This window comes from Molothrus ater, chromosome 1 (genome assembly GCF_012460135.2).
Source record: "Molothrus ater isolate BHLD 08-10-18 breed brown headed cowbird chromosome 1, BPBGC_Mater_1.1, whole genome shotgun sequence".
NCBI lineage: Eukaryota > Metazoa > Chordata > Aves > Passeriformes > Icteridae > Molothrus > Molothrus ater.
The window spans coordinates 9474504-9487172 of NC_050478.2; the positions used below are offsets into that span (position 1 = coordinate 9474504).

The 12669-nt window shown below is 38.3% G+C and overlaps 1 protein-coding gene across 1 annotated transcript in view; it reads right to left on the bottom strand.

The window, feature by feature from the left end:
* Positions 1-12669, bottom strand: part of PTPRN2 (protein tyrosine phosphatase receptor type N2) — a 635829-nt gene that overhangs the window by 22628 nt on the left and 600532 nt on the right. Inside the window, exons 18-21 of the mRNA XM_036405382.2 lie at positions 11611-11730; positions 10304-10470; positions 4632-4685; positions 2550-2614 (exon numbers count right to left, since the gene is read on the bottom strand). Of these exons, the coding sequence (XP_036261275.1) occupies positions 2550-2614; positions 4632-4685; positions 10304-10470; positions 11611-11730 (406 nt within the window). The remainder of the gene's footprint in view (positions 1-2549; positions 2615-4631; positions 4686-10303; positions 10471-11610; positions 11731-12669) is intronic.

Here is a 12669-nt window from a genome sequence, read left to right on the forward strand (position 1 = left end):
ATTACATGAAAAAGGAGCTCCTTTGCCCAACCTATTAAAGACCCCACTAAAGAGCCAAGGTATTTATTGATTGCTTTCTACTTTCCCACTGCTGAAACTAAGTACTCCTCTATTTACTCTGATTTAAAAATGCATTATTGTCTACTTTCTAATAAACCAGACCATGGAACAAGAAACTCAAATTATTCTAAGTTTATTCTTAAAAGTCCGTGGTGGTTTTTTTTTTGGTTGGGTTTTTTTTTTTTTGCTTTTTTTTTTTTTTTTGAAAGACTGAAGGCCTTAATCCTTAAAAGCCTTTTTGAAAGAAGGGTTCCTCGATGCTGGCCCTGCAGCTGGGCCCAGATTGAAAGTGCACTTACATTTTTATGTTCAGCGCTGAAGGACTCTGAAGTTAGCCCTCGCACTGCACATAAAAGCTTTGGAAAGGGCATTCTTTGCCACTCGTGCAATTCATTCTCTAAGAAAAGGAAATGGAAAGAAAGATTTCATGTCCAGGGCTTCAAGCCTTTGATCATTTGATGAACATTGGATCCTCAACCTGGGCCTCCAGCTTCTCAGGCCAGACAAAGAGGGCCCCGGCCGCACAGGCTGGGCCGCGGCTCCCGCCCGAACAAAACCTTTGGCGGCCGCACAGTGTGACAGCCTGGGAAAGGCCCACCTCAGCAGGGCTGAGATGCCCGCTCTGCCCTTTGATCTTTCATTTAAACTCCAGCCAAAGCACCAGGTCAGGGGATTTCGCGTCGCACACCCCCACGGGCAGAGGGGAGCAGGTCAAGAACAAAATGGGGGTGACCGATCTCCAAAAAGCCCTGTGACGCCTTTCTCTGGCCAGTTTCACATGACTTGTCTGGCATTGTGCAGCGCTAAGCCCACACTTAAAATGGAATTTGACATTACATGGTACAATGGAGTCAATAAATGGCATTCTTCAGTGCTTTTACAACAAAGTCAACCCTCCCTTAAGTGGCAGAAAGCCTTGAGCTAGAAAATACTCCTCATTTACTTCTATATGCCAATAAATTGCATATACTTTAAATCTAGTTTTCATTATGGCTTCTCACTGCTGATAGCCGAAATGAGTGAACAAACACTTAACAAAGGGCCACGCTAATTTTACGATGCACCATTGCTTCTATTTTTAAAGTCTAGATTGTCACGTGGCAAGTAACAAGCATTGGAAATATCTCCATATTCCCTCACAGAGCAAAAACCTATTTTCCAACGAGCATGAAAAACTAATCTCATCCCACTGAAAAATTTATTTTCAGCGGAAAGGAGAAGGCAAACATACAACTTCTTTTAGCATCAGTGGCAAGTTCCACATGATGCTTGCGGGCAGAAAATTCAGCCCATGTTTGATGAGACATGTTAACAAAATCTGGGGAGAAAAAAAAGAAAAGCTAAAATCTTTCTAAAGGGACCGGATACCACCATGTCCCAGAGGACTGGAATATTCAGGATGCAGCAGCAGATGACTGGAAAGCATGGAGAGTATTTTTAAACTACATATAAAAATATGTCTGTGTTAGAAGATATTAAACAAATGCTGTAAAGTGATTAGAATTCAAAGAACTAAATATTGTTTCTCTCTATAAATTAGTATGTTTTTACACCTAATCCTTTTTCATTAAATACACGTGTGTGCATAATGCCAGATGTGGCTTAAGAACTCAGGTTAAGAATCAATAAAGGCAAATTTCTTTTCGTTTATTTGGTCAGGTTTACACGCTCACTCTCACCCTCCTTCCTTCTGAAGACAGTAGCAGCATTAAAAATTTGTTCAGTTCTAACAAAGATTATTTCCGAGTATCTCAAGTACTTCCCACCATGAACAATTTACCAATCAAGAAAAAGAAAAGGAATGATCCCAATCTCTAAAGAATCTATAGATTGTTCATTTTAACAAACAAGTTTATGTTTAGTTGACAGATTATTTCCCACGTCATAAAATTATGTATCACAGATGAGACTTCTCAGAAACAGAGGAGTTACATACATTGTTCAATATCGAATAGAGAGTGTCAGAACTGGCAATGAGATTTATTTTCAGTCCTCTGTCCTGTTCACTACAGTCTTTTTCCTTGTAAGAAACAAATCTGTGCCAGACACGAGGTCCTGTCTGGCACCACCAGTTCTACATGTGTTGGAGGCATTGGGCAGCTCCAAAAAGGAAAATAATCACATCTGACTGTCATGGTGGGGCAGGTAACACCCACGAGAGCAACAGCCACGACACAGCCCAGGACCCAGATCCTGTAACCACTAAATTAGAGTTGTACAGCCCCAAGGCATCTCTTGTAAAACTGTAATAACTATTTTAAATGATAAATTAAAAATTCAAATACTTCTCAACAGCACAAACACACCTCTCATTCACAAAGCATTTGTGTTTAGTATGAAAATAAAACTACAGAACCTTCAGGAAAGAGTACACAATTTGCCTCTAATTTATTCTCAGATTTTCTGTGAATATTGCTCCCCCACTGTTGTCATGGCAACACAAGCACATATTTCAGTACTGAGGAAGTAACAAGCCTTTCGATTCTCACCTTTGGCCATTTTATTGAGAACCATGTCAATTAGAATGTAGGTTCCACTTCTTCCCGCACCATCGCTGCCAACAGAAAAGGTAAAAGAAAAGATAAAGCCTATCAGTGTGCATCTAGACTCAACATGAAGGTACCTGCCCTTAATGTTACAGCGTTTCACATGGTGGGAGAGGAGAGAATGAGGGGTTAAAGGAGGGTACTGAGAGAGGAGAGAAAGCTTGCACTGAATAAACACAAGCTGGTTGTGGAAGATTAACTACTACCCTGCATGGATAACAGGGCTTTGTTTTGATTTTTTTAAGCCAAGTTGTGTTTATGCAAGAGAAACATTTTGAACAACAGTGGAAAACCCTAAACCAGGATACCATTTCAATTAAAAAAGTGTACATATAGTGACCTTACAGTCACTTATATATGAGATGAAGAACTCAGAGTAAGTTTGACTAGAACATTTTCCAGAACAGTCAAAAATGCTATAGAATGCATTCGAGCGCAGTGGTCAGAGGGAATGCAGAGATCTGCTCAAGAAAAAATATTTAATTACTGAGGACTTCAGTCTTTCTTCATTATATATGAGTGGTTTGTTTTTTCTCTGTCCCTTTCTCTTTAATTCTTCCCTAGAAACAATGACCAGAAAGAAATATTATCTTGTAATTTTAAGAAATAGCTTTAACTTTTGTGTATCCACAGCCCTTCCTCAGAGATGTGAGACCAAGCCTCAGGAGGGGCAAAGCTCCCTAATCTGAATGCAGCTTGTGTCCCTTTCAGAGAGCAACGTGTAATTGCCAGCGTGATGCTCTTTTAGAGCTGCTGTTAGCAAACATAATTAAGACTTTAAGTAAAAGCTTTTTTTCTTTTCCCTCCCCAAAATTTTTACAAAGGTGCATGTGTGACCCATTAGGCTGGTATGTAGTTTTATTAATTAAGCCATTATTTTTATTGATAGCTCAATTTGTGTAAAAGAATTAATGAAAGAAAAAAATAATAGAACAGCATGAAGCACGTTATTGCATTCTGTTTACAGTCAGGCTATGAAACTTAATTTCTGTAGACAGAGATTTTTTTTCTTTCAGTTACTAGATCACTGTTTAGAGAAAAGGAGCTAGTGGAAATAATTTTTTTTCTCAGTCTATGAAGGGAACAAAGACACAATCTTATTAGTTAAGCTGAATAATGAGAGACAAGACAGCAATGAGGCCCAATAAAAAACAAAAACTCCTGAGCTCATGGTAGATATTTCCATCCATCACAGTAAGGAAATAGCAAGAAATTTGAAGACTCTTCATTGTGCATTAAATTGCTCCTTTCTCACATTTCCTGAAGGCAATGCAGAGCAGCCCCCTCTGGAGCATTCAGCTCCTTGCATCCTCACTCGGCTGAGCCACACGTGAGAAACACATCCCCTCCCTCCTCACTCCCCTCCACAGTGAAGTGTCACATGGCAAACATCCTGCCTCTTAGCAGGGCTCTTTTTCTGTCTTCATTATCTACGAGGATATTTTTGATAAATAAGTCAGAACCCCCAATGGCAAAACCCAACATTAATGTTATTATGGTAAACTTTGCCACTGAACTGCCTGACAGCTTTCATGTGCATCTATCACATTGTCAGGCCTAAAAATAGTCTGTGCTTAAAGAATTACTCCATCTCTGGGCAGGTTTCCACTCCCTGACATTGCCCTCTTCTTACCCTGATTGCTAAAAACAAGTAAAGAAGAAAGAAAACATAATTGAGTGTTAATAAAATAAAGCAGACTAAATTGGGAGGGCATGCAAAGAACATCTGTAATTTTGAAGGAGATGTATGAAATTGAAGTGCTGCTTATACTAGAAAGTGTGGCCATACAGTTGTTAAGTCATGGCTCAACATCTAAAACATCATCTGGAAGGATAATTTTATGATGAAAACACATCCTAAGTATTAAATAGCATTAAAACTCAATTGAATTACACTTAAAACTTTTAGCCTACCACACTGTTTGGTTATTCATGTAAAGCTTTAATTTGCCCACCTTGTTTATATCTATATTAAATTCTTACACATACAGATCTCTCTAAAGCTATTTTAGAAATTGTACTTGCCTGCAATGAACAACTACTGGACAAGAGCGACCCCTGTAGCACTTGTTTACTTTTCTGAAATAAAACAGACACAAGAAATTAATTAAGCATATTATTTACTGTTTCTTTTGCCAACTGTCAAAAATAAGCAATAAGAAAATGTAAATATTACTGTCTTTGAAGGAATACTCAGGTTGATAATTTCCTAATATAACAAGCAATTAGGTAGATAATCTTCTTTAAAGTTTGTTTCTGGTTTGCTGCCTAAGAAACCCCAGAAAACATTCCATTATTACTGTTGTCTGGGCAAAACAAATGAACTATTTTCTCAAATGGTTCATTTCTTAGCTCCAAAACTAAGATTATCTTGAGATGCCTTGATTTTGAGGCAAACTTTGAGTTCATGAGCTTGCTCAAGGAAATATCAAGGGTCATCAAACTGAATAAAAAATTAAAAAAGGCCATTCCACTACACTTTGTACAATGTGTGCTGATCTGTAACACCACTTCTTCCCAGAAAGCAAAATGCCAAATCTCTTGAAATGCTTCTTAAAAATTCTAAAATGTAATCTTATCATAGTAAAAATAACTAAACCCATCAGTAAGCTTTGGTTCTACTGCTTTAGTTCTATTGCAAAAGTGTTATATATTTAATATTTACACATTGTTGTCTTCGACAGCTTCCTGGTTAAACGTTTTCAGTGGCATGAGAATATATGTGAAATCAATCAATAGAATATAACCACAGAACAGGTTAGCTGATGTGTAAATTCAATGAAGAAATTAACTAGTGCTGAAGCAAACCAAGATACTCAGTCTAAGAATAGAGCCCACAAAATTGGTTTAAATCTATTTAAATTGCCTTACAAACACCAAAATCCCAAGCTCTCTCTTTTGCTCTAGGATATATTCTGCATGTCAAGAATGTTACAGGCCAAAAATCCATAAAATATGCACACATATGTTAACAAGGCAAGATGACTAAAGGCTAAAATGGGAAAGCATTGCTGCAAGAAATCAAAACCTTTCATTCAAATTATTTGATGAGTTTGAGTTTACTGGAGCTAGAAGGTCTCCTATAAAATAATTTCATAGGGCAGCTTCCAAAGGGTGCTCTAATAGTCCCCAGCTCAGTGTAAGTGTTACACAGGATCCTGATCACTAAACTAAAGGGAGCTGCTAAAATTTAACAGTGGTGTGATGTTATTATGAATTTTAAAGCATAACTAACCTACTGAATCATTTAGTTCTTGGCTGTTCATCTATTCACTAACATCTGTGCTGTGAAAACATGCACATATCTTTGAACACTGCTTACAGTATAGCCTGAAGATGCCTAAACTTCTGACAGGGTGTTGGGATACCTGGAACTCAACCCAATAGGGCTATGGAGGTACTGGTGATGTCCCATGAAACCATGTTTTCACATTCTTATTTTTGTTACTTAAGATTCTAACCAAACTTGAGAACAATATGAAGTTCTTGCTGGGATTCCCTTTAAACATTTGCATTCAGGGACTTTTCACAATTCTTACTCTCTTGCTTATTTATGTAAATCATACTTGCAGAGACATTCTGTCTCTATTTATATTCCCTGGATATAAGTAATTAATGCAGTAGAACAATGTTCTCATTAAATGAGTGGTAAGTCATTGAGAAGCACATGACCTCAGAAGTTAAATGGACCATTTCTATGTCCATAAATATATCTCAATGCAGGCAGTACCAAACAAAACTTCAACAACTTGCTACAGCAGAGTTTTCACATGAATGAACCATTCAATTCCTGATGGTCATATCCTGAGGATCAGCTCCTTCTACATGATATAAAGCCTGGTTTGGTGGGGCTTTTTTTATTTTGTTTGTTTTTTTTTTTTTTTTAATTGTATATTTGAAATGCCTGTACCAACATCTGATACAGTCAGCCTGCATTCCTCCACTCGCAGCGGGTCACTCTCCCCCCACCCCCATCAAGAGCATTAGTAAAGAGTTGTTTTTCCATTTCAAGTATTAAATAAAAGCTAATCACTACAGAGGGGTATTTACCGTTTCTGCTTGTGTGGTTCCTTTGTTCCTTGCGTGGCACCACTAACATGATATTTGCATGTTATGACTAGCCCTCTACCAAAGTCCTAATATAATTTCAATGGCAAACTTGATCTAAATCTATCAGACCTCTCCGTAAATCAGACAGCCAGAGACACATGTTAGGGAAAGACACCTTATGTTTGTCAGTTTTATTGAAGGCGTTTCAAACATTTTCATTATCACACATTTCAGAAAACACATTAAAACAAAGGGTTTTAATCCAGCTGGTTCATAGCTTTGTCTATATATAGCTTATGAAAATATTTAGAAGTGCAGCAACATCTCATTTCATTCTTAGTTCTGGCTAATGAGAGTGAGCTGAAAATTCATCAGTAAGCAAAGTTCTTGAATGTTGAAGAAATATATATTATATATATATATATATACATATACAGGAAGAATTAACTTAGAAAGAATGATTAGTAATACAAACCAACCCTTGGCTCATTGAGTGAAAAAGAAATCATCATGCAAACCATCAGCAAGCAAAGGTCAGAGGTCGTTAGAGGCTCAGAAAAGGGGTTTCCCACATTGTCCCTGCAGCAGAGTCACAGTTTCCAATGATCACTTTTGTGACTATGCAACTGGGCTCATATTACTAGCTGCAACATCACAAAAATGACACTGGCAACCGCTAATTAGCTGGCAAAATAAGAATTTGTCCATTTTTAAAGTGAGCAGTGTTAGTAAATGCCATTGCACACAGCGAGAAGTGATAGCATAATAGATATATATTTTAAGCAAAGCCCTCACATGTGATGCTAATTATCTTTTAGCTTAGCAGTCCCTCTTTAAAGTGTAAATGTGCTCCCTCTGGGCTTAAGAAATATTTAATGACACATATCAGTGCATGACTAACAAGCTAGTCCAGAGCAATAATGATTGGTCTATTGTTCAAAATGAAATTAGGACTCCAGAAGCATTTAAAACTGACCAGTGGTTTCCGTAGTAGCCTCACCTCTCAGGGACTGTCTTTTGTACAGATTTGTAAAGTATATAGAATAATCTCTTTTTGGCAATTTATTCCTACGTTATGGAAGTAGGATAGATTATTCAGCAAGGTTTAATATATCTGCTAAATGCAAAATCATCTAAATCACTGTCTGATACGGAGTAAGAGAAAGGTAAGCTTTCAGTTTTCAAAGAGACTTGCAAAATTTACTTCAATAAAAATGTTTAGGTCCATATTTCCACAGACTCTGGGCAAGGTAATTTTGGGAATCCAATTTTTCTTGGTGATGAATTATAAAAAAAATAGAGGGTTGGTTATGTATATGCTTAATTTCATATATGTATGTGAATATATAAATATACACACATATCCATATATATACAAACACACTGAATGCACATAAAAACATAGATAAGATTAAAAGAAATGAGAGCAGCCCCTTCCTAGCACTACCCTACTAAGAGTATGGTAGCACTGTCAGACATTTTTCTGGGGGCTTTATGACTCAGCTGTTGTAATCCAGCAGAGTCTGTACTTTCAATAGAAAGCTTCAGGTGCAAAACATGTATTATATCAATGAATTCCAAATACATTATTTTAGCAATAGTGCATTAGTTTTTTTTGTCATTAAAAAAGAACGAAAAAGAAAAAACAACCCAAAGATCAGATGACCAAGAAAACTGAGATTCATAGACCAGGCTATTGTGCATGCCAAAATTCCTTTTCAGGCGGAATTTTACTATGCATTCAGTACTATGAGTTCATTGTACAAAATCTGCACGTAGCAAATGATTACAGTACCCTACACTGGACTGTGAATACATGTGAAATGAACACTCAGAATTCAATTAAATCTTAACAGGTTCATTCCCATACTGGCTTAAAATACAAAGAATGGCAGCTCTGCTACTTTTCTCATCTAGTTATCATTTTTCTTTTTCAAAGTATTGCACAACACTTCTTCCACACAGCTATTTAACCCTTACACAATGTCACTCTAAGAGGCTCTTTCCTGGCAGTGTGAACTGTGACTTACTGTAGATCTAATCCTGCAGCTCATGCAGGGACCTCAATCCTTACTGAAACAAGTCAGAGGCGAGGTGCTCTGAGCTTCAGATGTCCTGGCTGTACAGGCTCATTTATGCTCTAGTTAGAATTGCTAGCAGATTTCCCACTAACTTTGAAAAGAGCAAAGCTGGATGCTGCACTGGCTCTGTGCTGCAGCCTCACGCAGCTTAATGGAACCGAGTCACAATTCTCACTACAAAAATTCACTACAGGCAACTTCCTCGGTACCACAAGCAAAGGGAAATCAACCTATAAAAATCATATTAAAGTTGAACCCAGAGAAGAAAACCTTGAAAATTCAATTACAATTTCAACTCCATCGCATGGCTGTGCTTCCTTGCTCCACTACTGCTTTTGTGTTGTGACTCTGTAGTATATCCTTACATCCTCACCTAGCCATACCTCCAAGTGACTCAGAGCAGCTGCACTCCATTACCTGACCTGCACCATGTGAGATGTCTCTCTGCTTTGAAAAGCCTTGCAATATGTACAAGAATACTGAGTAGATGAAGGGTGGCATTTAGCCCTAAATTTTAAGGGTAGGATTTTGCCAACAGACAACTGTGCAACCAGCTCCTGATGGCTGTATGCCAGCTCCTCCCCTCGGGTGCAGATGCACGACTTCGACTGGCATCAGTCAGAGCTCCCAGCACTCCTTGAAAGAAACAAGTTTGGATCTTTTGAGCGCTGAGCCCCATATAATCACTCTGGGGGGTTGTAGATAATATTGTAGAGCAGAGAGAACAACATGTGATCCCACAGGCCGCTGGCGGATGGAGCACCAACTCCCCAAACCTCCTGGAGATTCTTTTCATTAGTCATAAGCGCGTCGCTGTGGATTAGCTGGTACACACTAACACCTACACGTGATGCACTGGGCACGGTTTGCAATCAAATGAAGATTATTTCGCTCCAGTATTTATCATGCATGGCTTTAATTTTCAAATTAAAATTTAGATAGGCACAGCAAACATTAGAGAAGGTGGCGAGGACTTTCAGAGCTTTTGCCTTTGTATATTTGTATTTTAAAGCCACACTGACTTTCTTTAAAGTTCCAAAGGGTATGCTTTGTCAACATTTTCATCTGCTTCCTCAAGCTTCCACCTTCCTGCAGCCAAAGGTCTGCAGACCTCACTGTTGGATCCTTATGAGCAAATGGTACCATGGGAATGATGCTATTGCCATATGACTCCATTGTGATTCTTTTTTTAAAGCTCACACTTCCTAATTTACTTGTGAGAGTCCTGATATAAGGATCTTGGGGGAGCCACACAAAAAGCCTGGAAGTTGCAGAAATGAATAAATATTTGAAAAACAAAGAAGTACATAAGCACTGAGATTATACAAAGGGAGGTAAGGTATTGATCTCTAAATGTGAAATGAATATGTCTTAAACCCAGGCAACATCTCTGTGTGAGGCAACACTAAAAACATCAACCTAGCGAAGATATTTCTCTTAGTTTAGCATTGTGGCATCACAGGCTGAGGAGCCCCCTTTCAACCCAAAAATCTTTAAAGGAGAAAAAAAGCCCTAGTTCCTCAGACCCATATGGTCTTAGAAGAAGCGCCATACTTTGTGCTTTACCTGCGGAAATCCAGAAGGGATCTGGTGGAAGCCGGAGCCCTCTGGTCGTTCCAGCTGAGGAAGTGGAACTGGGTCACTGTGCGGGTCTCGTTGGTCTGCAGGTTCTTCAGGTAGAAGCTCCTCACGAGGAAATCCTCGCACCAGATGTGCTCAGAGACAAGATTTACCTACACACCCACAGGAAGGAACAAACGGAGATCAGCAATTCTGGTTGCAAGTCACGCCTCCGGGATTGCACGAGTAAGATTTCTGGGATGAAGGAATTGCATGAAAATTTTATTTTTATTAGCAAATTGGCCAGTATGGAGGGAAAAAAAAAATCATTTGGCAATCAATGTAGCTGTCAGAAAGGGGTTAGCTGCCATTGCTCTTCCATTGACAATCTTGACAATTTTCATGCAAAAGAAAAATTCACTGAATTAAATCTTTATAACATTACGTGAATACAAAAGATATTTTGTATTGAAAATGTGTTAGACTGGCAGTTCCTTTCTTTTCAGAAATGTCCACAAATGCATTGCCCAGCCCACTCTGAGAGGTCTTAAAAATCTGAGTTGAATTCACATGAGAAGTAAAAATTCAGTTTCTTTTGCTATGAAGAAAAATAAGATTAAAAAAATGTAGCTTATTTGCAGAGCTCATCTTTTCAGAAAATGACTTTATTCCCATTTTAGTTTAAATAACAGCATTTCTTCACAGTTTCTCCACATTTCTTTGTATTTGGCATTGTGGTATTATTTTCTTCCTCTACACAGCTGGACCACTGGAAAAATCTGACAGTCGTTGTCAATGTTGCATTGCAACATAACTCGTGATATGATATTTTGGGCTAGAAATGCAAAGCAGAAAATAAAAATATATATTTGTTGTTGTGACTGAGGCAAGAGATAAAAATAGATAGGATTAATTACTACAGCAATATAGAGGTTTTTTTCTACAAAGATTTACATATGGCTGTCCTAAGGCAAAATCCACTAGCTCTAAAAATACTATTTTCCTATAAAACATAAATACACGCTTTCATATATCAACCACTTGCAAAACCATTCAAAATGCAAACATTATTGTCCTTTTTAATACTGCAATATTTCACTCATTATTTACTATACTTTACTCGGTGGAAACCACCTTGCTGTTAAAGCTGCACTCCAATTTTTTTTGCAAACGCAGAACTACCCGAAGGCGCACCAGGAGAATTTCAGAGTCCGCAGCTCGACCTCTGGGTTAAAACATCTCCAGCATCCTTCTGCCCTGGATGGAACCAGCACTTACTGTCACGTTTGCAACCAGAATTTTTGTGCAGGTACCTCGTAGATGTGGTAGAGGTTTGACCCTTCGTCCGGCCAATAGTGGTAGCACTGCTTGACTCCGTTTTCCACGAGGGGTGTCAGCATGACAATAACGACACAGCCGTTCTCCCAGACCATCTGCAGACAAAGAAAGACACCGTGGCCACATTGTGACTGCCTAATTACTGCGTGACATGTATAATTACTGCACTCAGACACACAATCAAAATTTATTCCATTCACAGGAAATTTATTTCATTTTCATTAGACACTTTTACTCTGCAGCTGCTTTCAAATCCCTGAATAAACTGGCACCATATTTTGCAGGCGTCCATGAAATATTAAAGAATTTCCTGCGATTTCAATTCAGGTCATCCCCAAAATCTCTCCTTGCTCCCGGTACCATGTTCAACTGCTTTTCTGGCAAACTTTTAGATCCACTGAAGGAACACTGAGTGGTGCTTGCAGAACACCCATCTATTTAAGATTTGATATTTAACACTGAAGCAGCACAGATCTACTAAAGTCACATGTACCGAAACCTGTTTGTGTTCTCAACCCCATGTCTTTTTTCACTTTGCCAAGTAGCTAAAGCCAATAAAGCACTGCATTGCTGAAACAATCATAAAAGTTGCATCTGAACAACAGTAATGAAGAAAAGGCAGGGAAAATTCAAAGCAAATCTGTTTTTCGAGGAACATTTTGGATGGAGAAGTTGTCCCTCCAAATGCACATTTATAAAAGATTCGTTGCAAATGTGCATTACTTTCTTTTCCCTTCTTTCTTCCCTTCCAGCTTTCCTTTGTCTTCTTTCTTCCCTTTTCCTTTTTAAAAATTTTTCTTTTTATTTTCCTTTCTCTTTCTCTCTTTTCTATTTCATTTTTCTTTCATTTTTTCCCCTCCCCTTCTCCTTTCTCTTTTCTAGTTCTGTTTTCTCCTTTTTTTTTTTTCCTGGAGGTAGAATGAAAGTCCAACTTGTGCTGCAGACAGTGCACTCACAGAGCACAGGTACAAAAACAGAGGAAAACAGAGTATCTTCGCTGTCAGCATGATCACTTAATAATTTAGACAAGCCAC